This window comes from Vitis riparia, chromosome 2 (genome assembly GCF_004353265.1).
Source record: "Vitis riparia cultivar Riparia Gloire de Montpellier isolate 1030 chromosome 2, EGFV_Vit.rip_1.0, whole genome shotgun sequence".
NCBI lineage: Eukaryota > Viridiplantae > Streptophyta > Magnoliopsida > Vitales > Vitaceae > Vitis > Vitis riparia.
The window spans coordinates 4631962-4659843 of NC_048432.1; the positions used below are offsets into that span (position 1 = coordinate 4631962).

The 27882-nt window shown below is 37.2% G+C and overlaps 3 protein-coding genes and 1 long non-coding RNA gene across 4 annotated transcripts; 2 read left to right on the forward strand and 2 right to left on the reverse strand.

Moving 5' to 3' along the window:
- Positions 1–677: 677 nt before the first annotated feature.
- Positions 678–3082, forward strand: LOC117906724 (peptidyl-prolyl cis-trans isomerase FKBP16-4, chloroplastic-like). Its single transcript, XM_034819893.1, has 4 exons — positions 678–701; positions 1897–1970; positions 2432–2522; positions 2924–3082. The coding sequence occupies exons 1-4, from the start codon at positions 678–680 to the stop codon at positions 3041–3043; spliced, it is 309 nt and encodes a 102-aa protein (XP_034675784.1). The 3' UTR covers positions 3044–3082.
- A 3371-nt stretch (positions 3083–6453) lies between these two features.
- Positions 6454–6911, reverse strand: LOC117928187. The gene is made up of 3 exons (XR_004653569.1): positions 6859–6911; positions 6608–6636; positions 6454–6522 (listed from the first exon to the last, which is right to left on the reverse strand). It is a non-coding gene; the product is annotated as an uncharacterized LOC117928187 (long non-coding RNA).
- Positions 6912–22403: 15492 nt separating this feature from the next.
- On the forward strand, positions 22404–23769 carry LOC117906732 (protein FAR1-RELATED SEQUENCE 5-like). Its single transcript, XM_034819902.1, has 2 exons — positions 22404–22433; positions 22519–23769. Exons 1-2 carry the CDS (start codon positions 22404–22406, stop codon positions 23767–23769), a joined length of 1281 nt encoding a protein of 426 aa, XP_034675793.1.
- Positions 23770–26693: 2924 nt separating this feature from the next.
- On the reverse strand, positions 26694–27669 carry LOC117907638. The gene is made up of 5 exons (XM_034821258.1): positions 27642–27669; positions 27471–27563; positions 27208–27348; positions 27023–27123; positions 26694–26924 (listed from the first exon to the last, which is right to left on the reverse strand). The coding sequence occupies exons 2-5, from the start codon at positions 27558–27560 to the stop codon at positions 26714–26716; spliced, it is 543 nt and encodes a 180-aa protein (XP_034677149.1). The 5' UTR covers positions 27561–27563; positions 27642–27669; the 3' UTR covers positions 26694–26713.
- Positions 27670–27882: the final 213 nt, after the last annotated feature.

Here is a 27882-nt window from a genome sequence, read left to right on the forward strand (position 1 = left end):
TGTAAATGAAAATAAAAGCATGTAGTGATGAAGGGAAAAAAACCATATCCATGTGTACTGAGGGAATTAAATAAATCAAACAATAGCTAGAGGTTTTACATACTACCCGACGAGTTTCTTCGGGTTTTAGAGCAAAATCTTCTCTTCCCTTGATCAAGTCCATGTATAATGGAGGAAGTTGCTCCACCAGAGGAATAAGTTGCTTCATTATGGGAGGGCTAAGGTTCTCTAATTGCTTCAAAGTCATCTCTGCCTGAAACAAATAACAAATAACAAATGCAAAAGTAAACTGGGATGGACAGAGAGAGAGTCCTTCTATACCTCCAAGGAGGTGGAGTCTGTTATCATATTAGAAGCCCCATCAGAGAGGATAGTCCATATCAGACGTCATTAATTTTCTTTTATCTATTTTCCCCCCTTTGAAAACTAATCAAAATGTGTTTGCATGGTGCATGCAGTATAGTCCAGCAGGACCCTTTCCTTATCAGGGGACAACTCCATGTTAAACCCAGACACCAGCAAGTCTAGCAGATAAAAAATTGAACCAGAATGTACCTGAATTTGAAGTCAAGAAGTTGATTTAACTTATAGTAGTTGGATTCATAAAGGAGTCAAGTTTCTGATCTGGATGGCAGGTATAGTATTGGTGCTGAGAGAAATCAAAAGTGGCAAATTCGATGAATTACATGGACCTGAACAAGGTGAGCCTTAGCAACAACTTTCCCTTACCACAAATAGACTGATTGATACACTCCACAACCAAGTATCAACAGCTCTCATTCTTGATGCTTCCGTTATATATAACAAATGCCAATGCACTCAAATGTCCAAAGAGACTGCTATTATCATTGAAAGAGGCTATATTGCCACATTGTCATGCCTTGGTTCTAGAAAACATAGGCATCACTTACTAAGGGTAACTTGATGAGTAATTAAGGTGAATCCAGGGCAGAAATGGAATTTGATAGAGATGCTTCCTTTAGAAGCATGAAAGACATGCAAAGGTTGACAGGTCAGAATGCAACATAAACTGCTTCATATGGTAATGCACCAATCAATGTCTTCCCTTCGTCAAGCAAATATGAAATGGCCCATCAATACACGAATCTATGGAGGAATCCAAACAAATTACAACTTACAAAATGGTGTATGTAAACCGGTCGACCGGTTATATTCAACCGGTTGACTACTTATCTCAACCGGTAGCCACTGCCCCTTTGACAATGCAGCAACTAAAAGAGGCAGTGGCTACCGGTTGAGATAAGTAGCCAACCGGTTGAATATAACCGGTCGACCGGTTTACATACACCATTTTGTAATAACTTTATTTTATTAAATTTTGTAAATGTTACAATAATAATATCAGACATAAAAAAAAAAAATGTGTTAGTTGCAATGCATTTGGGCATGACACCCTTAAATGTTTGATATGATCTCATCCAAAATGCTTTAGACTTACATCTTCCTGGTTAGAACATATGTTGTTCTACTTTTATACTTATAATAATTTGTAAATGTCTGTTTTGAAAATCACTAACTTCTAATTTATTTCCTAAACTTTCTTTTGGGCTCTTATTTTAAATTTGAAATAGCTGATGGTCACGCCTAACAAGAACCTCAAGAAAATCAGTTATTTTGATTCAACATGTCATTAGGAATGGTTAAGCATAGGCAGTTGCAGTTGTGTCTAGAAATCAATAAAAGTGTTCTTTTGCACTACACCAGTTTATATTTTATGCATTTGCTTTATGTTTCATAGAATTTCAGATTTTATTTGAAATTGTATTGATGCTTGGTTGTCTTAAAAAATTACAGAAATATTCTGCTCTTGTTGTCATCCATTACCAAGAAAAATCCATATATAATGGATTTAGTTGTGTTAAACTCATCTTGTAGGTCCACTATGTTGCTAAGTGGAAGGGCATCACCTTTATGACAAGTAGACAAGGACTTGGTGTTGGAGGTGGAACGCTAAGATTTGAGTAGCAAAATTTTTCACAATGGTCAGTGTACTTAATTGTAGTAAGAGAGTTAATTCTCCATATATATACAGAAGAAACAGCTATAAATGGACATCTATAGACATCACAATAGAGTGAACCAACTAACTCCAAGATTCATTTAGAACAACTAATTGCTTAAAAAAAAAACCCATCCTAGCAGCGCCTGAGACTGGTGAACAAAGCCCCAAAATAGTTGTCATCCTCATAGTAGTTTCTTAGGTCCACTGGTTCTTCTTTTTAAAACCATAAGTTTTACTCCTTCTATACCAACAATAAGGTATAAGGAAGATAGTCCAATGTTCCTTACCATTTCCCATTAGGTTTTAGCATTGTGGTAGGCCAAGTCTGAACATCATCACACACCAAGATGTCCTTGTACCCCAGGCGATCTTTTGGCTCCTAACATGTTTATTCTTTTTATTGCTGCAGCCTTATGGATTTGATGTAGGTCAATCTGAGAGGGGATCTGTTCTCAAAGGATTAGACCTAGGTGTTGAAGGCATGAAAGTAGGAGGCCAGGTAATGAATTTCCCTAGTGGTATCTTGAAAATTATGATCTTTACCATGACTTATAGTTCACATTTTTCAGACATGATCCACATTATTCCTTTTTTCTTCAATATCAATGTATTACCACTCCAGAACAGATCAATAACAAAGAGAACTCTTATAGTTTCACAGATATAATTGTTCTTTTACCATATGTAATTGTGTAAATGACATATGTATCTGATGCCTGCACTCTCCACAGAATGGTTTATTTATGTTGTCTTGAGATTTGTTATTATCTGTCTATATGGTGAATCTGGTGGAAGCTTCTTGTCCTCTCCACAATATTGACTGTTCAATACTGCACTAGGTAGTAAGAATCCAAGTCAATAGTTCACCTGCTGCTTAATTGGATGTTTTTTTGGCTGCAGCGATTACTAATTGTTCCTCCTGAGCTAGCATATGGAAGTAAAGGAGTCCAGGAAATCCCTCCAAATGCAACAATTGAGGTGACTTGTTTCAATTTCTTAAGTTTGCTTTCTGGATGTTAAGAGCATGTTGGATGATAGCTAGAAATTGAATGTGACCATTATGGAAAAACATTATGTTTTGCACATATTTTAAAAGTACATCCATAATGAAGAACATGGACATTTTAAAAAGGGGGTCCATTGTCATAAATCACAGTTTGCTATTGATCTCAATTATGAATTTATTCAAAAAGTTATATATGAAACATAGTTAAGCAATTCAATTTTATTGCACATCCAAATATGCCCTAAGGATTTTGGTTTTTTGGTTCATCCTCAACTGGTTTGATACCCACTTTCCTTCTTCCTTATACCATAACCCCTTCAGCTCTGCCATTGGCTCTTGCAAAATGATGGCAATTATTCCCAGCATGAAACGACCTCTCCTTTGTAGCTCTCTTCTCTTTCTTCTTTTCTTCTGTCACCACTCTTCTTCCCAAAAGGACTGTCCAAACTGTGGCTCCATACAGGTCCCATATCCTCTAAGCGCAAACCCCAACTGTGGTGACCCAGACTATTCACTCCGCTGTGATGTCGACTCCCAAAAACTCTACTTTGATGGCCTTAATGGGAGCTCTTATCTTGTTCTCAGAATCATGGCTTCATCTCAAAAGATGGTGGTGCAACCATCACCATGGCGCTGACCAAACGGTTTTTCCCCTTTTTTACAAAGAAAATGGCGCTGACCAGACGGTCGACCGGGTGTGTAACCGGTCGACCAGTTAGTCGGGCCAGAGAATTTAAAACGGCCCCCGCGCGTTTCATTTCTCCCATTTTCGCCTCCAGAGCTTCCCGCCCCTTCATATCCTTGCTTCACGAAGAGGTTTTGGCCAGTTTTGGGACCGTTTGCATTATGGGGACTTCATTTTGGGACGGATTTGGGCTAGGGTTTTGGTTTGAAACCCAGGGTTTCACCTCTTCAGGGCATCTCCTCTCTTCACCGCGCGTGTGAGGGCTGTTCAGCTGCATCTCCAAGCGTCAAGGGTTTCGGGTTTGTGGTTGCATCTTCCTCTTTGATTTCATTCTTTGTTTGGACTCCTTCTTCACCTCTTTCACTTCATTGATGGCACCGCGGAGAGAGACGAGGACTTCCAGGGCTCAGAGCAAGCGTCTGTTGAGCCATCTCAGCCCGAGCAGACGGAGGCTCGCCGAAAGGCGAGGTTTGACACGGCACTCTTCAGTTCGAATGAGGACTATCAGCGCTACAAGCAAAAATTTGCTCAGAGGAAAGTCATCCCAGGGAGAAGTGTCAATTTCTCCCAACTTCACACTTTGGCTTTGAGGGGTTGTTCGGATGGATGGGATGGCTGCCCGTAGTGACGATCTCTGAGCCCGTCTTCCCGACTCTGGTACGGGCTTTCTATTCTCGGGCGACCTACGAGGTTGGAGGACCCGTATTATCCACTGTGAGAGGCGTTGAGATCCGTTTGAGTCCCGAGAGCATCTGCCGCATTCTCGACATCCCTTCGGTTGGACTCCGTGTTTATGAGGCCAAGGTGTGGCCCACTGTGCCGGGATTTGAGCCTAGAGAGGCTGTTCAGAGGTTGTGCGGACTTGCCGATCCTCAGGGATGGGAAAACCATCGGCACACAGCTTGACAGTGACTAGCTGAGTCCTTCACCATATGATTTGTTCGATTCTTTTGCCACGTGGAGGTCATCGAGACGAGGTCTCCTATCTCGAGGCTTTCATTGTTGACTCGATCCTCACCAGGAGACGGATTCATGTTGGCTACCTTATGATGATGCACATGATCTCCTGTGTTGAGAGCTCGACACGTGTACTCCCATACGGCCGATTCCTTACCCGTGCTTTCAAGGATGCCGGGATCGACTTGAGTAGAGAGACAGATTTTGAGGCCCCCACCACTTATGACACGTATGATGCGCAGTCTCTGGGGCGCATGAAGTTCGAGAAGGCACCCGATGGCTCCTGGGTTAGGAAAGCCGAGCGACAGGCTCGCGGACATGATCAGATACACCCAGGAGTAGAGGAGGAGGCCGAGATCAGAGAGATGGAGGATGGGTTGGACCCTCAGAGGGACTTTGAGCAGAGAGGGCCGATGTTGACATTCCGCCTCCACATCAGTCAGAGGGGATTCATTTTGAGGCCACCTTATCCGAGCCTATGATGACTGAGCCGTCCTTCACAGCAGGCCCTTCATCGCAGCCATCATTTACCGAGCTACCATCTCAGGCTCCTCATGCTCCTGATTATCCACCCTGGATGGACTTGTCAGCACAGATCAGCTCTCTCGGGACCCGTATGGAGGAGTTAGCCGTAGTGCATGATACCCGTTTTTCTTCCATAGAGGATCACATCGATCAGTCTGAGGCCGCCTTCACCTCTCAGTTTGAGCATCTCGTAGAGAGGATTGAGCGGCTTGAGAGCCGCCAGGAGAGTCAGCACGAGGAGATGATGGCTTACCTACGTTCTGTGTTTCCACCACCGCCTCCTCAGCCTTGAGTGTGTTTCGGATCCCCCTTCGTTTCTTTTTATGTTGCTAAAGGGGGAGATATTTATAGGATCTAGGATCTAGGATGTATAGGATCTAGGAGTCTCTCATGCATATCATTATTATCAATGTCATATCTATGTTATTGTACATGTGAGATTTCCATATATATATGATATGATATTTTTATCAATTGATTCTTTGTGTTTTACATTGCTCTATTTTCGCGCCTTTTTAATACAATTTCTTACGTATATAAAAAAATAATAATTAGTGGATGTGCTGATGTTTAGTCATCATGTTTCCTTGTTACGGTAGGGGATAATTTTGGTTTGTCTTGCATTACTTCATCCTATCAATGTGTTATATAGATTGATAATTCTGTTTTTCCGTCTCGGGGAACATATTTTTTGGAGGATGAATTCAATACAGGGCTAAAAATTAAGAACGAACCTAGAAAAGCCCATAACCTTCCAATGAAAAAGGTAGCAAAGCACAATGAAAGAAGGATAATAGAAAACCAGGTCAGGGGAATAAGAGCTTATGTACCATTTCAAAGAAAATTTTTGAAGGAGCTCATTTAGAAGTGAATCAAAGGAATGAAAAGCAATTTCTACAAGTTAATTGTATCAAGGCTGTATCAGAAATAGACATACCTTACTGCATCAAGCACACTCCCAATGTATTCCTGCAAATATTTCACTCTTCCCAGGTCATCTAAGGATGCATTATGGGGTGTTTGTTGATCTGGTGACACATAGCATACAAAGTTCGACTGTCAGACGATGACTCAAGATGAAAAGAAAATGGGATTTGCTGGCCCCAGTGAACCTCACCCCTGTCTGCTAACCCCAACAAAATACTTGAGTCAGGTTTGCATAATATGGTCCACTTGAACTTGAACCATTATTCTCTAATGTAAAACTACCAGAACATATTTAAGAGATAGAGAAAAACCATTTTCATGGATGTTGATTGGAGGGTTGCCATAAAATTGCTTGAAATATTCCAGCACTGCTTGCAAAGCCCAGGCCCTAAGAGGAAGCTGCATCAAAAAGCCAATTAATAATATTGAACTAACTTAACCTGGAAACAAAACAACTTCTATAATATTATGTTTCAGTCTTTACCTGTTGTGGCAGTGAATCTCCTTGCATAACTGCCATAACAGAGGGATGTTTAAATTAGCTAAAAAAATCAGTCACAGCATAAACATAAACACTGAACCTTGGCTCATCCTGGTCAGTTTGTAAAACATAAACACTTTTTCAAGGACTGCTGTGAGAAAACACAAGGTAAGATCAAGTTGAGTCAAATTGAAAGTGGTTGAGAATTAATTCATGGAGTCTCAACCAGGTTCAGGTGAAAATAGGCAACATACATATCGTATCTACGCCAACATCTGCATTAAAATCTCTGTGATCCATTTTCAGCACCAACGAGAGGAGGTCAATCTGAAGTCTCTTTTAAGGAACTTCCATTACCTAAATTCACAAGTTACACAAATTATTTTGAGATGATCTAATTGTGCCAAAAATCGATTTGAAATAGTAACTCAAGAATGGTTTTAATAAGGACAAAGATGGCGAAAACTTAGTACGATAATTATGCAAGCAGGCAACCATATAGCACCCTAGTGTATTAATGAGTAACCGGTCGACCGGTTTTCTGCAACCGGCTGAGCTGTGCACTCGACCGGTAGACACTGGTCATTTATTGATGCACCTCCCAAAATGACCAGTGGCTACCGGTAGCAAAACAACTTGCTACCGGTTGATCCATTTTCTCGACCGGTTGGTAACTAGTAGAGAATAAAAAAATTGGGTAATTTTTATTTATTGAATAAACTAACACTATTTATCAATGATATTTAACTTAAAAGTGGTTTAGTTCTTAACTTAAAAGTAGTTTAATATAAATACTTTAGAGGTCTATTGTAGACTCCTTGACGTCTACAACCTTTACATGTAACATGGAAGAGCAAAGAAATACGAAGGCAACTAGTAAGGACTATTACAGGTTCATATTATGTTTAATATTACAAGCAATGTAGACTTCTTTGAATGTTAAGAGCCTCATATTTACAAGGAAACATCATCAGAAATAGGTTCAATGTCGTACATTTTACATGCCTTTTCAATTAAAAGGAGGTCTCCCAATTTTAAAAAGTAGGGTTCAATGGTTCAAAATGTTCACACATTGATTATTTTAGACAACAAATAGCCTTATAAGGACCTTCTCCATGCCAGCTTAACCTGTTATGTACACTACAATCAGTCTTGTATGGCATTTATGTGGTTAATTGGAAAATTAAAAACTAAAGCAATTCCTCAGAAGGCCCCCCAGCCTACTTCATCGCCTTCTCTATTCTAATACCATATTGGCACATGTTAGCAGTTTAAAAACAGGTTATGATTAGGCTGCCCAGTCCCCAAACCCACCCTGACTGTTATCCTTAAATGTAATGGAAAAACAGGATCATGGAGACAATCCCAAAGGTTAGGACAGGGTTTGCTTGGTAGTAGTACTCCTGATATTCTCATGCACATGCATTATTAATGCATAATTGTTACCTTAACTAATAAAGAAGCAGTGAAAACAATCTGAGTGGAACTAAGCCATATGCATCAACAATTTCTTGAAAAGCATAAGTGAATTTGTTTGTGCGGAAATAAGTTGGTGGCGACTCTATCGTATGCAAAAACTGGAAAATGGCTCCAACTTGTGAGTTGGAGTCAAATGTTGCCCGCTGCAATGCATCCTGAATTTGCACAAATCAGGTCCAGAATATGTTCATGTTGGATCACAACCATCCATCAAAACATCCATGCAATGAAGGCAAACTACCTGTTTTGTTGCAAAAGTGGGACTCCACCCCTCTGCTACAAGACATTTTTTCGTTACATCAATGCTAAGCATGTTTAGAGTATGGTAGATGGATTTTTCCTTCCTCAGCTTAAGGTTAAAAAGAACCATATCAATGACTGAAAATAATTTAAATAAATCGCAATCCTGCATCTATGAATTTAAGATGAAGTATTTGACTTTTAGGTAAGCACAGAAATACATTTGTCCATGCTACATCAACTACAAAATTAAAATTCCATCAAGTAAAATAGAACAACCAAAAGGTTCCACTGCTCAAATTGATCGCCTATGGTCTGTAACAAATTGCCACGGTGCAACAGTCCAACATCTATTGTGGTGTTTAGCTCTGACAGTCTTCCTGAAACCTAAAATTTGAAGTGGATACAGATATCATTTCATATCATAAAGGTCGAAATGTTACACAAGAAACACAGAAAGATACAAGGAATGTAATAAGGCAATCTCCAAAGAACTGCAATGTAATATGAAAAGAGACAAATATTGATGAATAATACAAGGAAAAAGGAGTTTGTAGTGTAGCATGAATGAAATTGATGTGGCATGTCTGATTGACAAGAAAAGAGATGTCATTGCACGTAATTCAACTATTTTGACTGAAGAAAAGAGATCTCAATGCACAGAATAGATACCTGAGAAAAGAAAATGAACTCATGATAGTAAGAATATCATGAGAATGCACAAAGAGAAAGCAACATATTCTTAATCATAGGCATGCTTGCCTATGCACGATACTTTTCAAGGGAATATGATGTGCATTTGAATTCCACTATTCCAGTAAAGACCATCCTTTCTTACTCATCCTTGAGTAAAAAAACCAGGAAAACCCATGAACCACAAATTAATTTATGTCCTTCTTGTGCCCATATCAATAAAATGTCATAATATGTACATGGGTGTTCAGTAGTACAGCTTCACCTTTCTAGGCTGATACTTGATAGTAGCAGACCAACTGCCATCAGATGATCATCCTGAATTTAAATGAGGTGAGGATCATGCGAAGACCATATCATGTGGTACATGCTATGATTTTTACCATAATACTGCTTCATTATTGTAGGTTTGAAAGTGTCATAACCACCTGCTATGAAATGATTGTCCTGAATTTGCTGAGAATGATGCTATGGGAAGAGTACATCACTCCAAAAGTCAAACAGATAATTAAGTGGGTGCTTGGTAAAACTTAATAATTATTACTTAATGACTTAAGTTAACTTTAGATTAAATTGTTTTTAAGCTGTTAATTTAAAACTTATTACTTATTTGTTATTTTAAGTATTAAGTTGTTTGGTAAAATTAACTTAAAATTTATTTTAAGTTATTGAATTGACATATTTACCCCGTTAGTTGTAATTAATGTTTATAATTAAAAAATTTAACTAATATTTATTTTCATTAATTTTAAGCAATAAATTTGTTTATTAAACATCTATACTTAAAAGTATTATAGATTTGTAAGATAAGCTTAAAATATTTACTAGAAAAAGTGAATTATGAATTTAAAGTCATAGATGTGGGCAAATAAGACAAAAAAAAAATTGGGATTAAGAATAAGTTAACTATTTTGAATTAATACTTAAAATCATTTTTAACTTTTAAGTTGTGATATTAAGTTATTTTAACAAATGTGTTTAATCTACTTGATAACTTAAAATTAAGTTATTAAGTCACTTTAAGTCATTAAGTTGATCTACCAATCACCCTCTAATCCACAGTCAAACCAGCTCACTGCTCCCTAATTTTAATCATCCCCAGTTAGTTAGAACTTAGAAGTGTCTCTACAGCAATTTTTATTGACTAAATGAGCAATATTAATTGCAACCAGCACTAACAGCCACTGCATAAAAATGGTGGAAATTCGTCTACAACTGGACCATGAAGTCCTTTAATCTTCTAGCAAGACTAAGTTTTAATCCTAACTAGAAATAAAACCACTTTTAGTGTAAACTGGTCTTTGTCAGTTGATTTACTATTCTTGTTGATCTGAAGTTAGAATATCAAATTAAAGGAATAATTCTCAATGTCATACAAAGATATGTAATTTACATAACCTCTTAGAGTTTATGCATACCTCAGTGATCATTTGAGCTTGTTTTCCAAGGTCTTCAGGAAAAGAGTAGCGATTTGCTCCAAAAGCATCACATATCTTAAGAATTTTGTTCTTCACTTTTTCTCCAGAGTAGAAAACCACAAATACAGCAATGAGTAACCGGTCGACCGTTACTGCAACCGGTTGACTTGTGCACTCGACCGGTAGACACTGGTCATTTCTTGATGCACCACCCAAAAATGCTCGACACCAGGTGGCTATCCCGGTAAACAAGCAGGATGCTAACAAAACATTGTCAAATCGGAATTGATGCAATGCTAATCTCCGGGACCGGTTCCCTTTGAGAACAATCAACACAAAATCATGGCTATAACCAATTTGGCCGAGGTTCTCACCGTTGCTAAGCAAACCAAGACTGCTACCGGTAGCAAAACAAACTAAATATTGGCATTGCCTCAACCGTTGAAACGGGCCAAGTTTTATGAAAAAAATATAGTAGGCTAACCATATTCGTAGACATTATAGTAGATTAGAGCAAGGAGGAGAATACATCGTTTTACGAGGAACCAATTCTCAATATAACCTTCCTAACGCATGATTCTTCTATGCTTTTGATGGAATAGCATAACCTTCCTTTTGCCATCCGAAACCATGGATTACAGAATCAATATTTAAACACAAAAATATTCATGGCACCCAAATGGGAACCTAAATTATGTGATGTCCACCAACATTTTAAATCTACAGAAGAAGGTTTAAAGAGATGAAAATACCTATATATAAGAGGTATAAACAAAATAAGTAGATATAACATATACATGTAGAAGAAAATACATCATCCATATACCATCATCAGATGACGAATACATTTACGCCATTTATGTGATGGTCGATCACTACATCCATAAGTAATACGAGAAGTCATAATTACAAAAGTCATTTATTAGCCAATGTCCAAAAACAGAATGAAACTTTAATAACTATAAAATAGTACAAATGTAGAAGGGTCATATATGGTCTGGTCCATGAAGCGGGAAGTGGGATCGCAAGAAGACCATCATCTCATCATGCTGGCCTCGTATAACTTGCATACCCTCCTTCACTTCCTCGTGTAAACCATCAATGCGATTCTCCAAGATGTCAAACGTCGGTCATTGGCTAATACAATCTCCTCAAGCGGGTACAAGGGAGCTAATCTGGGCATTGAGGTTATCTGAAGGCCTCAGAGTCGTCCGATCCAATTAGTGAAGGATGATTTGTTAACGCCCTAGGTCTTACACCACCTGTTGACGGTATTTGTGTGACATTTGCTTTTGCAGAAGTTCTTCCCTGTACATCCTGATATGCATATTCTTCATCCTCAGAGGACCCATTGTCTGAAGACACATCAACCTCTGAGGGGGAACGGAAGACTTCCTTGCCCATGAACCATCTTTCTTCCGAACAAAATGCATGCGCCGAAGTGAAGCCCGATCATATGTATCAAATGATTTGAGTTTTTTCCCGTCTGTCTCATTGTGCAAATTGACATTGAAGTATTTGACAATCTTTGTGATAAACATGCCATAGGGGAGAACTGAATCTTCGCTGATTGAACATGCTTTCATGTGTTGGAAAATTATGTAACCAATATTAACCTTTCTTTCTGTGAGAATGCTGTCAACCAAAAAAGCCTCCAAGAAAGATACATCATCTCGGTGGCCTCCTTTAGGGATGAAATGTACGAATCATGTGATGTAGGATACGACTCAACACAGTCCAAATGAGAAGTTGGTCTACTAGATCTCGGGTATCCACATAGCCTCTGTATGAGCTTCTGCAGGTTTGAAACCTTCCACCCTTGGCCACTTCTTGGCTTCATACAAACAAACCCCTTCATTTGGAATGTCTAAAATCTGACAAGTTCAGCAACACCAAAAACGATCTGTACACCGTTAATCGTGGTAGTAATGGGTCCTTCATCTTCGAATGTCAATATTGGAGTAGAAACATTTGACAACCTTGGGAAAACGAACTCTTTGACGAGACAATAGGAAGCCAACCCATTTTCGCGAAAAGCACATCGAAATGGAAATAACTGAGCTTTGCAAAATCAATGTTCCTACCCAGGATTACAGTCCGATTCGCAAAATGAAGATGAAATCGTTGGGCTAGGTCAGGGGTTGCGAACGTAGATCGATCAAAGGTGGCCTTCTTACGAACCTCCGGACTTGCTTCGACGGCCGGCCGTTTTCCTTTGTTGGTGGTGCCTTTTGCTCCATCGGAGGTGTGGTGGTTGCTAGGGCTGGCTTGTTGTCGGTCGGAGGTATTTTTCTTGGTCCTGCACATCCTTGATACAGCCGTTTTCTTCCCTTTCCAACCGGTGGAGGATGCTTCGACCGGTGCTCGTTTTGGAGCCATGAAGATTCCGAGTGGCCTTCAGGTATTGCGTGAGGATGAAGAAGACTGGAGTGGAAGACGGACGGGTTCAAATCTTGCGCGAGGATGAAGAAGAATGGAGTAGAAGACAAAGGGGCTGAGGGTTACAAGTGGTTTGAACGTCGGTCGACCTTCGTAGTATATGGAAAGACATCCAGTTTATGAACTTATAATTTCTATTTAATTAGCTTAATGTCTTACATTATATTTGCTACACTTTTATATTCCATATGAGCTCATTTAACCTATAATGGATTAAAAGAATAAATATTTTGATGTACCTTAAATAAATTAATTGAAGTTAATTTCACAAAATTTATATTAAGGAAAATAAAATATGACAACCTTTCTGATATGTACAATATAGCAAAATGAACTCACTAAGATATAGTCACACCTGTTAGATTAAAATTGTAATTAACTAACATATACTACCATAGGGCCATTAAAATTAATAATGGTTGTATGACAAATTGTTCGAATAAGTACGATATACCATGGTGAGTGAAATAAATTAATGAATCTGAATTTATTTAAAATTTCCATAAGTAGAATATCATAGCATATCTCATTTTACGTAATTAAGTCTAATTAACTAACATTTCTCATATCTAGGCTATATTATGAAGCATTGATTAAAAATAAATTACGTTAATTCATGAAAAAATATAGTATAATGAAAAAATATAGTATAATGAACTCACTAAGATATAGTCACATCTATTAGATTAAAATTGTAATTAACTAACATATACTACCATAGGGCCATTAAAATTAATAATGGTTGTATGACAAATTGTTCGAATAAGTACGAAATACCATGGTGAGTGAAATAAATTAATGAATCTGAATTTATTTAAAATTTCCTTAAGTAGAATATCATAACATATCTCATTTTACGTAATTAAGTCTAATTAACTAACATTTCTCATATCTAGGCTATATTATGAAGCATTGATTAAAAATAAATTACGTTAATTCATGAAAAAATATAGTATAATGAACTCACTAAGATATAGTCAGACCTATTAGATTAAAATTGTAATTAACTAACATATACTACCATAGGGCCATTAAAATTAATAATGGTTGTATGACAAATTGTTCGAATAAGTACGATATACCATGGTGAGTGAAATAAATTAATGAATCTTAATTTATTTAAAATTTCCATTAGTAGAATATCATAACATATTTCATTTTACGTAAATAAGTCTAATTAACTAACCTTTCTCATATCTAGGATATATTAGGAAGCATTAATTAAAAATAAATCACGTTAATTGATTAAAAAATATAGTAAGTAGGAAACGGTATGAAAACATAGTTACAATAAATGGGCTAAACAACAGTAAGAAATGTCAATATTATCAATTAAGTCCATATCTCCCCTTTATATTTTGTTAAGTTATACATATATCCATTTCAAATGGGTGAAAAAAATATCAACATTAGGCTGACTTTCCCACTTGATATAAATGCTATATTTAATGGCACATAAAAAACTGATGCAAATATCCAAACTATCAACCACTAAGTGTACCATTGTGGTGGTAGGTTTTCAACATGTGGCAGCCTATTAAAAAATGTAATAACTCCATCAACCAACCACATACATATGTTAGTATATATTTGGAAGGGAACAGATTGTAAGGAGCTTGGAGACTGAACGAGGTCTGGTATATGTTGGAGAACAGGTTACAAAAAACATCCAGAAGACAAATCTTCAGGTCAAGCTGCATCACACTTGGACTTTCCATTTTAACGGTATGATCTTTGAAGCAAAGTCTGAATAGGTAAACAAATCCATAATACATTTTTTAAGCTGAATGGCCTCATCTTTCAAATGGATGGGGAAATTTGCCCAAAACCTAGTACTGATTTTTAAATGGTATGTAATGATGTTAAAGAGTTTGGATTTTGATTGTTTATAGCACATTGTTAGTAATATGCATCAGTGATCTGTTGAACAGTTGACATTAATTTATTTAATATAAGTGATTCATGTTGGCTGTAAAAATCACACTATCATCAAAATTATAGGGTAATACATATTCAACTGACTTAAAAGGAGAGAATCAACCTTAAGAAATGTGTATTATTGACTCCCAATATGGGGTTAGTTTGGAATAAGTTTGGCGGCTGATGCGACTCATGGTAGCTTAGCTTTAAAGGCGTATCAACAAAATTTATACCTTAAATACTATTACTAAAGTAGCCAAGCTACTATAGCATAGTGGTTCTAGGATCGTTCACTGGGAAGGGTTTTCGCAAACACGAGTGATATTCAAATTAGGAAAATAGGTGATTTTCTTATGGATGTTAGCTTTAAAAGAAGATGAAAATGTTTTAGAGAGATTTAAACTAATCTAAGCTAACATTAAAGACTAAAATAAAAGGGTGTAAAAACAAGTTTCTCAAAGATAGGATAGCTATGCTCTGGCTCTTATGCAAATTGGAAATCTCAGGATAGGCTCCTCGCGTTGGGGTTGCAACTATGGTGATGCTTGCTTCCCGAACCGGTATGGATTTAGCAAATCAAGTTTTAATCCTTTAAAATGACAAAACAGATGGTAGTGAATTTCATCAATGGTTATTCACCTTAGACTTCCTTTGAATGGCTCGTAAGAGATAACTAATGGTCTAAAGCCAAAAGCTTACCAAATATTGGCAACTCAAAGTCATTCTAGGTGATAAACTCACCTTTCAATGGCCATTGAAATTGGTTCTAACGGATTAATGCAAAACTTGGAATTGAAAACCTCACCTTCCAATAGCTCGTAGGAGATAACTAATGGATAGAAATCCAAAAGCTTATCAAGTATTGGCCGTTGGAAGTTGTCCAAAGGAAATAAAAACCAAAATTTACATTAATGAACCATTAATGAAAAACGACTACCTTACCTTCCGGGTGCGAGAAATTTCCATGGGATTGCATCCAAGCCATCACATAACATCCATACTTTGAGAAACTTAAAGGTTTTAGCCAACCATCCTCTGAGGAAAAGTCCTCAGAGGCTGTTTGGCTACTAAGAAAATGAGAAAGAAAAGAGAAAAGAAGGAAAACAGAGCTTTATATAATTCTAATTTAATCTACAAAGGATCGATCACCCCATCCGTCCATTTTCCAATCTCCCTTTTTGGAGGTGTTGTGCACCTCTATATATAGCAAAATTACAAGATAAAGCCTTATGATGGCTGAATACAAGGTTACAAAAGGAATTTACATGAGAAAATATCAAGCTAAAAATATCTCAAAAGTCGGTGGTGCGTGCGTGGAGAAACAGAGGAGATTTGGCATTTTCGCAATGTGAATTTCTCCTTGCGAAATTTCGCAAGGAGAAATTCACCTTGCGAAATTTTCACAAGATTTGATGCAGTTGTCTTCCGAAGGCCATATCTTCCTCATTTCAGCTCCAAATTGTACACGGTTTGAAGCGTTGGATTCTTGACTTCCTGAGCTTTGAAATGGTATATAGCATGTAGAAAATGGACTTCGGGAAGTGCTCCAAAAGTTCGAAAGAAGACTGCAGCTGCTGTCCTCTGTTTTCCTCTTCACTTTGCTTGTTTTTCCTCTTTGCATTCTCTTTGCTTGTGCTCGTGTTTCCACTTGAAATTCAAGCCTGTAAACTTCCAAAATCCTTGCTTTAACTTGTCCAATTAGCTCCTCCATCATTTGGCATGCTTGAATTGATTCATAAGCTGATAAAAACATGTAAACTTGCCACAAAATGGTTAAAACCAATTACTAAGGACCTTAATGAATTAATTGGGTTAAATGAATATGATTACTACACAAAGGTGCTTAAAACCATTATAATTGGTCTACAAAATAGCACTTTTGGGTAGTAATCACACCCCCCCCAAACCGACTCATTGCTAGTGCCTTAGCATGGAGAGATAAAACTAAGTAAACTATAATAATATACATAAAAGGGATCATGCAAATCACTCCAAAAATGATATGAGTGGCATGATGGACATCCATGGATCAATAAAGATGTGAAACTCAACCTATAATAAGAGTTGTCAAAGCATTCACTTGATCATAGAGTACAAAGAATGGATATTATGCAAGTTTTAAGCATCAAAAAGAATTTCCACTCTCTAAAATCCAAATCAAATTCTTCCACTAAAAGCTAAGTGTTAATGTGATTAGCTTCCGAGTATAGTATGGATAACTATCATCTCCCCCCCAACCTAAGTCTTTTTTAAAGCTTAGCAAAATTAACCATCTCTTGATAGGCTAGGAACGCACCTCTTATTCACAATTCTTTTCACTTACTAAACTTAACCAATTCACCCATGCAACAAGCAGAGGATCGGTGACTCCCAACCAATAAAGGCTTAGGGCACCAGGCTTTAAAGGCTTTCGCCACCCTTCAGGACCATGCTCAGGTTTCAAGGCAAGCAAAGAAGTTTATTCTATTTTTTTTTCTTTTTCTTTTTCTTTTTTTTCTATTTTTTCAAAGACTCATTGGTCTTTATGAGGTGTCCCAACACTATTAAAGAGAGGTTAAAGGTGTCAAATTATGATTTCTCAAGCTTAGAGGGTGAGATAGTTTCACATCTTATAACCGGAATCTAATGTATGTGTGTGCGAATAGCTTAAGGTGAAGAGATAAGTTTGCATGCAATGGGAGTTTCAACAATTCATCAACTTTTAGAAGAGCATAATACAAACTCTAAGACTCATGTAATCAAGTTGAAAACTCGACTTCTCTCATTTAATTTTGAGAGTTAATCCTTAATTCCATGGAGTTTAAAGCAAAAATTTTTAAAATTTAAAAAAGTAGCTAATTTAACTAAGTATGATAAAAATTTTAAACTAATACTTACTTCCTCATCTCTCACCCAACCGAGATGAACATTGTCTCAATGTTTGAATCGAAAATAAGGAGGAAGGAAGTGGTACCTCATGTGATGTGGACTTGGAGTTGAGAAGGTGAACCACCTTTTTCAAAATTCAAAAATTGAATGAGAGAGGAATTTATACTAAAATTTACAAAAATGATGAGTGGGCCCCACTTTGAGCAGCTGAGGACAAGGCTCAAAGGGTCCATGCCATGATGGTATACTCATATAAGTTGCAATGGCATTTGAATGTAGCTTGCAGGGGTGTTAAAATTGGAGATTTTTGGCTTTGGAAAACAATTTCGCAAGGTGAAATTCCACCTTGCGAAATTTTCGACTGGTTACTCTCCTTGCGAAATTTCGCAAGGAGAAATTCACCTTGCGAAATTTTCGCACTGGTTACTCTCCTTGCGAAAGTGCAATCCCGAGAGGTTGCATTTTGCATCTTGCCAAAATGTGCATTTCGCAATGTGAAATTCACCTTGCGAATTTTCGCAATGTGAAATTCACCTTGCGAAATTTGCAACTCTCTTGTTAAGTTGCGAAATGGGGTTTTAAGCTTGGACTTAGATAATTTCTCCCCTATTTCACTTTTTCTCCACATTTGTGAGCTTGTGAGCTTTCGTACCTGCATGAACACTTCAAAATCATCTTAAAACATATTAAAACTAAATTAAAGCTAAGAATTCAAACTAAAACATGCATAAATTTAAAAAAAAAACATAGAATTTAAATGAAGCTGATAGCATGTACCCCAAAAGAAGATGAACTATTTAGCTCATCCTCACTCACACACCACTTCATGCTGAATTCCCCTAGATCCCAAACAAATTGGCATCCTTCCATTTGGTCAAGGGAATTCGTTTCTCTTCTCTTCCCTGGAGAAGTGGATGCTTTAAAGGGTTCAGGTAACCCTTTGTCATCTTGAACCTTAATGATTTTCATGGAAGGTTGGTCCATAGAGTTGTCATAGCAATCCCCCACCAAAGTGTCGATCATCACACTTTCCTTGATCTTTTTGCTGGGTTCCTTGAAGGTTATGGTGGGGTTGAGGAGGAGCTTCCTTTTCCCCCTTGCTATGTCGAGATTGGTGAGCTTCTCAATGGAGTCTTGAATTTTTTCTATCCTTAGTGATAGATCATTATAACCTCCTCATTCTTACATTTTTGAACTCTCCAATTATCAATCTTTTCATTAAGATGAGAGTTGATCTTTTGTTGCTCACCTACAAGTCCTCCATGACTTTGCTTATCTTCAAAATGGCTTGCTCAATGAAGATGTACTCATTGGATGGTTGAGGTTGAGGTTGGGTTGTAAGGTTGGGATGTTTATTCCAACTTGAGGTGTAGGATCTTTGGTAACCGCGCATTTCTCTCATAGTTGGAATGGTAGGGCATCCCCTACCGTATGCTCATATGATCATCTCCATTCAAAGCATACTTACTACCCCATTGGCTTTGTTGAATTGCCTTTTCCCCAATTCAATCCGTCCCTCATGGATAGGTATGCGAATTTGTCATTCGGTTGATGTTGAGGTTGGCTTGTAAGGTTGGATGGTTTAATACTCAAATGAAGTTGGCATGGGCTTGTGGTTGTGGCTTCCAGTATGCACATTTTCAATTCAAACTCTTCTATCGTTCTAGCCATAGATGCTAGCTTTGCCTTCATGCTCATGTCTTCATTCAAAGCATTCTTACTACCCCATTGGCTTTGTTGAACCTGACTTTTCCCTAATTCAATCCGATCCTCATGGATAATATGCAACTTTGTCTTCTCATGATCATAATGAGAGCTTTGATCTTCATGTGGAATTTCCATTTCTAAAAAATGATATTCAACTAAGGCTCTTTTCTTCAACTTGTACCAGGGTTCCCTCTTGGTCTCGAATCCAACAAGGAATGCACAAATTGAAATTAAAACAAAAATAAAGAAAAGAGAATAAAAATTTACTAAAAAAAAACTAAACTAAAAAAAAATTAGAAGAAAACTCACCAACTTGTGATGAAGATCACAAGTTACCCTTAATGGTTGCTTCACTGTGCTTGTGGCACCTTCCCCGGCACGGCGCCATTTGATGCGACTCATGGTAGCTTAGCTTAAAGGCGTATCAACAAATTTATACCTTAAATACTATTACTAAAGTAGCCAAGCTACTATAGCATAGTGGTTCTAGGATCGTTCACTGGGAAGGGTTTTCGCAAACACGAGTGATATTCAAATTAGGAAAATAGGTGATTTTCTTATGGATGTTAGCTTTAAAAGAAGATGAAAATGTTTTAGAGAGATTTAAACTAATCTAAGCTAACATTAAAGACTAAAATAAAAGGGTGTAAAAACAAGTTTCTCAAAGATAGGATAGCTATGCTCTGGCTCTTATGCAAATTGGAAATCTCAGGATAGGCTCCTCGCGTTGGGGTTGCAACTATGGTGATGCTTGCTTCCCGAACCGGTATGGATTTAGCAAATCAAGTTTTAATCCTTTAAAATGACAAAACAGATGGTAGTGAATTTCATCAATGGTTATTCACCTTAGACTTCCTTTGAATGGCTCGTAAGAGATAACTAATGGTCTAAAGCCAAAAGCTTACCAAATATTGGCAACTCAAAGTCATTCTAGGTGATAAACTCACCTTTCAATGGCCATTGAAATTGGTTCTAATGGATTAATGCAAAACTTGGAATTGAAAACCTCACCTTCCAATAGCTCGTAGGAGATAACTAATGGATAGAAATCCAAAAGCTTATCAAGTATTGGCCGTTGGAAGTTGTCCAAAGGAAATAAAAACCAACTTTACATTAATGAACCATTAATGAAAAACGACTACCTTACCTTCCAGGTGCGAGAAATTTCCATGGGATTGCATCCAAGCCATCACATAACATCCATACTTTGAGAAACTTAAAGGTTTTAGCCAACCATCCTCTGAGGAAAAGTCCTCAGAGGCTGTTTGGCTACTAAGAAAATGAGAAAGAAAAGAGAAAAGAAGGAAAACAGAGCTTTATATAATTCTAATTTAATCTACAAAGGATCGATCACCCCATCCGTCCATTTTCCAATCTCCCTTTTTGGAGGTGTTGTGCACCTCTATATATAGCAAAATTACAAGATAAAGCCTTATGATGGCTGAATACAAGGTTACAAAAGGAATTTACATGAGAAAATATCAAGCTAAAAATATCTCAAAAGTCGGTGGTGCGTGCGTGGAGAAACAGAGGAGATTTGGCATTTTCGCAATGTGAATTTCTCCTTGCGAAATTTCGCAAGGAGAAATTCACCTTGCGAAATTTTCACAAGATTTGATGCAGTTGTCTTCCGAAGGCCATATCTTCCTCATTTCAGCTCCAAATTGTACACGGTTTGAAGCGTTGGATTCTTGACTTCCTGAGCTTTGAAATGGTATATAGCATGTAGAAAATGGACTTCGGGAAGTGCTCCAAAAGTTCGAAGAAGACTGCAGCTGCTGTCCTCTGTTTTCCTCTTCACTTTGCTTGTTTTTCCTCTTTGCATTCTCTTTGCTTGTGCTCGTGTTTCCACTTGAAATTCAAGCCTGTAAACTTCCAAAATCCTTGCTTTAACTTGTCCAATTAGCTCCTCCATCATTTGGCATGCTTGAATTGATTCATAAGCTGATAAAAACATGTAAACTTGCCACAAAATGGTTAAAACCAATTACTAAGGACCTTAATGAATTAATTGGGTTAAATGAATATGATTACTACACAAAGGTGCTTAAAACCATTATAATTAGGTCTACAAAATAGCACTTTTTGGTAGTAATCAGCGGCGTACCCAAAAGCTTCCATGCTTTTACATAGAATTATATAAAAGTGATTATCCATGTTTTTAAAGAATGTGCATGAGAGGTAGTAATTATTGTGACTGGCAAACTCATTGAAGATGGCAACTAAGATTAATGATGGTATTTTTGTTAACATAGTATGCCTAAATAGGGTAACATTCTAACGTTCTGATAAGGAATGAAGGCCTTAATGAAATGAACAACGAAAAGAAACAATTAGCTACGATGTTAACATATTATAACAGTGAACTTTTACCGGTCGACCGGTTACATAAGACCGGTTGAGAGATTTTCTCAACCGGTAGACACTGCCAAAATTTGTAAGCAACAGCAAAATGCATCCGGTCAATATGTAGGTCAACCACTTTCTTCCACATTATAATAGCTTAGAGCAAGGGGAGAGAATAGATTCGGTTTACGAGGAACCAAACAATTGTACCGATTGTTTTTTTATGCTCATCAAGACCAACAACACCATCCCCTACCACAAAAAAGTTGGACAATCTGAAATATTGTTCTTGCACAAGGACCTCCAAAAGCACTACAACCTTAGCCTCAACAGGAGAACTATGTCTAGGAAGTTGAATTTAACTACTACTTCACTTGGTTGTCTAAGGTCAATTTAAATTATAGTGCGTTCATGTATAGATGTCAGACGTCGATCATTGTCTAACGCCATCTTTTTAGGGTATTGGTGTCGCATTTCATTTTCACAAGTTATTTCCTCAACATAATGATTTTTAAGTGATATTTAATGATTTTAAAAAGTATTGCTTATGATTGTGTATAGCAGACAAGTATCAATTTTGCAACATATGACCTTTTAAATTGAAAATCATGGGGAAATTATCACGTGTGCAGTCTCCACCGGTTCTATAATTTCTCAAATTCTCAATTTTTATAAAAAAATGAGAATAGATGACGTTGTCGAATTCGGTTTATCTTCAAGTATGCAATCAATTGATACAAAAGTGATATGATAATTTGTTAAAGTATTATTGGGCCACTTTTTTACGTTATTTATGTAATGTAGATGATGCAATCGGTGAAGGAGAAAACAATCAAGCGGGAGTTTGAAGTGAAGGAGGAGGACGTCGTCAATGATGATGCATTTATCGGTGGCACTTACCACCTGGGTGGAAACGGTTTGAAAGAGAAGGTGTTGAAGGGTATATCAGATGAAGAAGTCTACAAATTGCAATTCGATTGCATAGATGAGGCTGGAACATTTTACAACATGTTAGCAAAAGTAGCCGGATTTAGTATTCGAAAAGATGATTTGAAGCGAGACAAGAATGGAGATATAATATCACGAAAGTGGGTGTGTTCTAGAGAAGGACAGCGAGCGACAAAGTTTATTGAAAATGACAAGCGACAGCGTGAGCCACGATCATTGAGTAGAGTTGGATGTGAAGCTGCATTTCGTGTAGGCTTGAATAGGAAAGATGGAAAGTGGATTGTAAAGGAATTTATAGGAGATCATAATCATAATTTGGTCGATGCTATCAACACACAATTCCTTCGGTCTCATCGAACAATAAGTAATCCAGATAAGGCACAAGTTGATGTTTTGCGTAAAGTAGGTGTTAAAACCACACAAATTATGGACTATATGGTCAAACAATCAGGGGGACATGAGCACGTCGGTTTCACACAAAAAGATATATACAATCACGTTGATGCAATGCGTAGAAGTGAAATTAAAGACGGTGATGCAGAAGCGGCATTGGCTTATTTGTGTGGAAAGGCAGAAATGGATTCTTCATTTTTTTATAAATTCAACATTGATGAAGAAAGTCGACTAGCAAATTTGTTTTGGGCTGATTCAACTGCTCGAATGGATTATGCGTGTTTTGGAGATGTCCTAGCATTTGACACAACCTATAGGACAAATGCCTATAAAAAGCCTCTAGTAGTGTTGGTCGGTGTTAATCATCACCACCAAACTGTTGTATTTGGTTGTGCGTTATTGATAGATGAAAGTGTTGGGACATATGAATGGGTGTTGGAGACATTTCTTGAGGCAATGATGAATAAGAAACCCATATCTGTTGTAACCGATGGGGATAAAGCTATGCGTAAGGCAATTAAAAAAGTATTGCCCGATACGTGTCATCGATTGTGTTCATGGCATTTGCAACGAAATGCATTCACGAATGTGCATATTAAGGACTTCTCAAGCATATTTGCAAGGTGCATGTTCATGCGTGGGAATGAAGAAGAATTTGAAAAGGTTTGGCATGAAATGGTTGCAAATTGGGACTTAATGAGAATCGTTGGGTGACCGAGATATATGGGAAACGTAAAAGATGGGCAGAGGCGTATTTACGTGGAAATTTCTTTGGAGGGATGAGAACCACACAAAGGTGTGAGAGTATGAATGCATATCTAAATAGATTCTTAAAAATTCGCTTGCGACTGTATGAGTTTGTACAACAATTTGATAGAGCCATAATGAGAATACGGCAAAACGAGGCAAAGGCAGAGTTCGAGTCGAACAATTCTTCACCCGTGCTTTCAACCAAACTATCCATAATTGAAAATCATGCTGCGACGGTATACACGAAAGAATCTTTCCTTAAATTTCGTGAGGAGATGAAAAATGCAGAGTTATTCTTTGTGGTAGGTATTGTAAGTGATCATTCAATGCGGGCATACACATTATCTAAGTTTAGACACCCGAACTTAAATTGGGAAGTACAATTTTGCCCGGATATTGTAACATTAAAATGCTCATGCATGATGTTTGAGTCAATTGGCATCCCATGTTGCCACATGGTGGTGGTTATGAAGGTGGAGCATTTGGAAGAGATTCCTCAGTCATGTATTATGAAGAGGTGGACAAAGTTAGCAAAGGTGTATACAAGATCAGTACCAGTGAATGAGACGGATAACGACATGGATCGGTTTGTACGATATGGTTCATTGAGTTCGATGTGCAACAAGCTCTCCTACTTTGCGTCAGATACGTCATCTTCATTTATAGAGGCCAAAAATGAAATACAAAATTTGACGGCGAGAATGGAGGAACTCTATAACTATAATTTGAAAGGGAAGAAAATAGCAGCAGATGGAGCGACAGGCACTAACCAAGTTCGTGATCCAAATATTGTGAAGACTAAAGGGAATCCAGGCAAAGTGGCAATGAATGTTCAAAAGGGAAGACGATGCAGTCGTTGTAAAAGAGTGGGTCACACAATTCGAAAGTGTCCAGAAGCTACAATCTCTCAAAATGCTCAGCCGGGTTATATGGTATGTCATATTCAATAAAAAATTGCCCCTAAGATTAATTTTTGTAGTTGTACTTACATAAATGACTAACATAATTGTTTTGATGGCATTATGAGTACGTAGGAGGAAACTAATTTGTCTTCCCAATGTGACATTCAAATGGAAATGATGCCTTCAACAAATTCATCAGTTGACATTTTTGCAACCATACATGTATGTACAATAGGCTTGTTATATAATTTCCAAACATTGGTAACATCGAATTCAATAATAATTGACAACACTTAATTATTGAAAAATGCAGGGAATGTTAGGGGAGCATTTGTCGAATGAACGATCTGACATGTACATAGATTGTGGTGAACTTAATAATGTAAGATCGGGAATAAAGAAACACTTTTGACATGAATTTGAGCTATGCATTATTTAATGATTAGGTTTAACTAATTGGGATGGAATTGGACAGCTGAAAAAAACAATGGAATGTGCATGTGCAGATAGCAGGATTTCAGCAACATGAACAAAATATGACAACACCATGTCAAGGTGGGGATCCAAACAAATATCCAAATGAAAAGGATATGCAACCTTTTTTTTATTCCTTAACGGAGTAAGGGATGGTAGGTATTAAATCGGTATTTTTATTAGTTGACGTTATCACTTCCAGTAATGTGTACTTTTAACTTTACTATTTAATGAAAAGTTTGAATTTTGATCAAGAGTCAAGTTGATTGATAGAATGCAATATCCTCTACATTTAAAATTTAATTGATAACAAGTCATAAAATGATTGGTAAATGGAGAAACTGGTTCATTTATATCATGTCGAATAAAACGGTTAATTATGCTGATTTAATTAAATTCAATTGTGGTTAAAGGTTGACAATTAGGTTGAGAAAATTCCTCAACAGGTTGAGAAAAATTCCTCAACCGGTTGAGCGAATTCCTCTACCAGTTGGGAAAATTCCTCAACCGGTTGAGGGTTTTTTTCACCAGTGGCTACCGGTTGAGGAAATTTCTCAACCGGTTGAGGAATTTTCCTCAACCGGTAGACACTGGTGAAAAAAACCCTCAACCGGTTGAGGAATTTTCTCAACCGGTAGAGGAATTCGCTCAACCGGTTGAGGGTTTTTTTCACCAGTGTCTACCGGTTGAGGAAAATTCCTCAACCGGTTGAGAAAATTCCTCAACCGGTAGCCACTGGTGAAAAATCTGCAACCGGTTGATACATGCGGTCGACCGGTTTCATTCGACCGGTTGCTTCTAGTTAAAAATACCCTAAACCGGTTGAGTGAATTCCTCAACCGGTTGATACCCATCTTCACCCGGTTGCTACTGGTTAAAAACCATCAACCGATTGAGACAATCCGTCAACTAGTTTGCTATATTTGTCAATCGGTTCCCCCTGGTCAAATCATTCGTCAACCGGTTGAGACAATTTCTTCATTGATCAACCGCTTTCCACAACTAAAAAAATTGCTCACTCCCTTTAGAAAAATCTTCAATCACTCAATTGAACGCCAACACCGGGTCATTCTGCATCCAAAATTGTTTGTGGTGGTTGGGACAAATCCTGAACGAGTTCACACTGCATCCATAGGGTCATTATCCATATGAGGAATGTTCTCAATCGGTAGGCATAATGCGTATGCCTATGAAAAGTGGAGTTAGCTAAATCGTTGGACTGGTTCTTACCGGCTGAACGTCATTCGTCAACCGGTCTACTAATGTACTAACTATATATTTTTAGCATAGATAAATGAATATTTATAAATCTGATTAGGTTAAAGATCGTACAAAATCACACATGTCGAACATGAATGATACCAATATATTACAATTTCATTTTGCCTACCATATTGAAAGAAGAGTATTTGGATATTCAAATAAAATGGACTTAATCATTAATAATGTATGATCATCGAATCTCACAACTTCCCAATAAACATGACCATATGTGGAGATGGAAATGATAAATATTAGAAAAATAACAAATATCATAATAATAATTTTTTCATTGCTCGTGTCGACGTCTTTGTACAAACAATAGCCACAATGGTTTGTTTTTCTCTATTTCCCTCGTGTAAAACTAAATCACATGCTATTTCTCGACGTATTTTAGCAGAATTACAAAAGTCGGATCTCGTCATCGAATCACCATTTTTGAATCTCTGCATATGTCTAATGACATGCACTCCACAGTCCCACCTAAGAAAGAGAAAAGAAAAGCAAAACAACTTATTGAATGGTTGTCTAATTATACATCAGAAAAAGAATATTAATGTGAGTTATGTATTCATACTAACCCATTATCTTGGGTCAGAATGGAAGGAGCCCAATCAATGGAGAATTGGAAGACATCTTTCCCTATGTCATACAGTTTGAAGAACGTCTGACAAAATTCAACCTAATTTATTTTGAAAGTGGTTAATAAATATAGAAGAGAAAAAAAAAACCAAATAAAAAGGAAAACAAAAAGGAGAAAGCATACCACTTTTTTCACACTCTTAAACCGGAACTCGTCCCGACTCTTCGATCGTAATGAATCCAAAATTTGGATATCAAAGTCTTTGAAGTCAATGACGCACAGATACCAATGACCAGGGCAATCGTCATGCATTGGAATAAATAGCTGTAAAGGTAGGAAAACAATATATATGAGTTGGGCCACAAAAAATATAGTATATTATAGGTGAAAACGATATCTACTCTAAATTTCATATATGCAATTAAACATTACAAATAATTACTAACCTTCTCGCAATCATCCAATTCGCTAATGTACTTACTCACGATGGATGTTTTTCTATCGAAAAAAGGTTGAGGACTCCCGTACAAAATCATTTGCTAATAAGAAAACATAATACGAACATTAGTATATTGTACTTAATATGTAAGTAAACAACAAGAGAAATATGAGCTTACTGAAAATGTCGTGGGAAGATAGCATCTTATACTTCGTATGCCTATGAATTGTCTTTCAAAATAATTTAGCTTTGAGGCTTCTAGATTTATTACCTGTTGTTGAACAATAACTTCAATAAATTTATTTAACTAAGATAGCACGCATTTGATATAAATGAAGTAGGTACTTACAACATCCATCAAATTTTGTCTAGGACGTAAGCACTCAAAATCTCCACGAACTCCATGTTCATGACCAAAG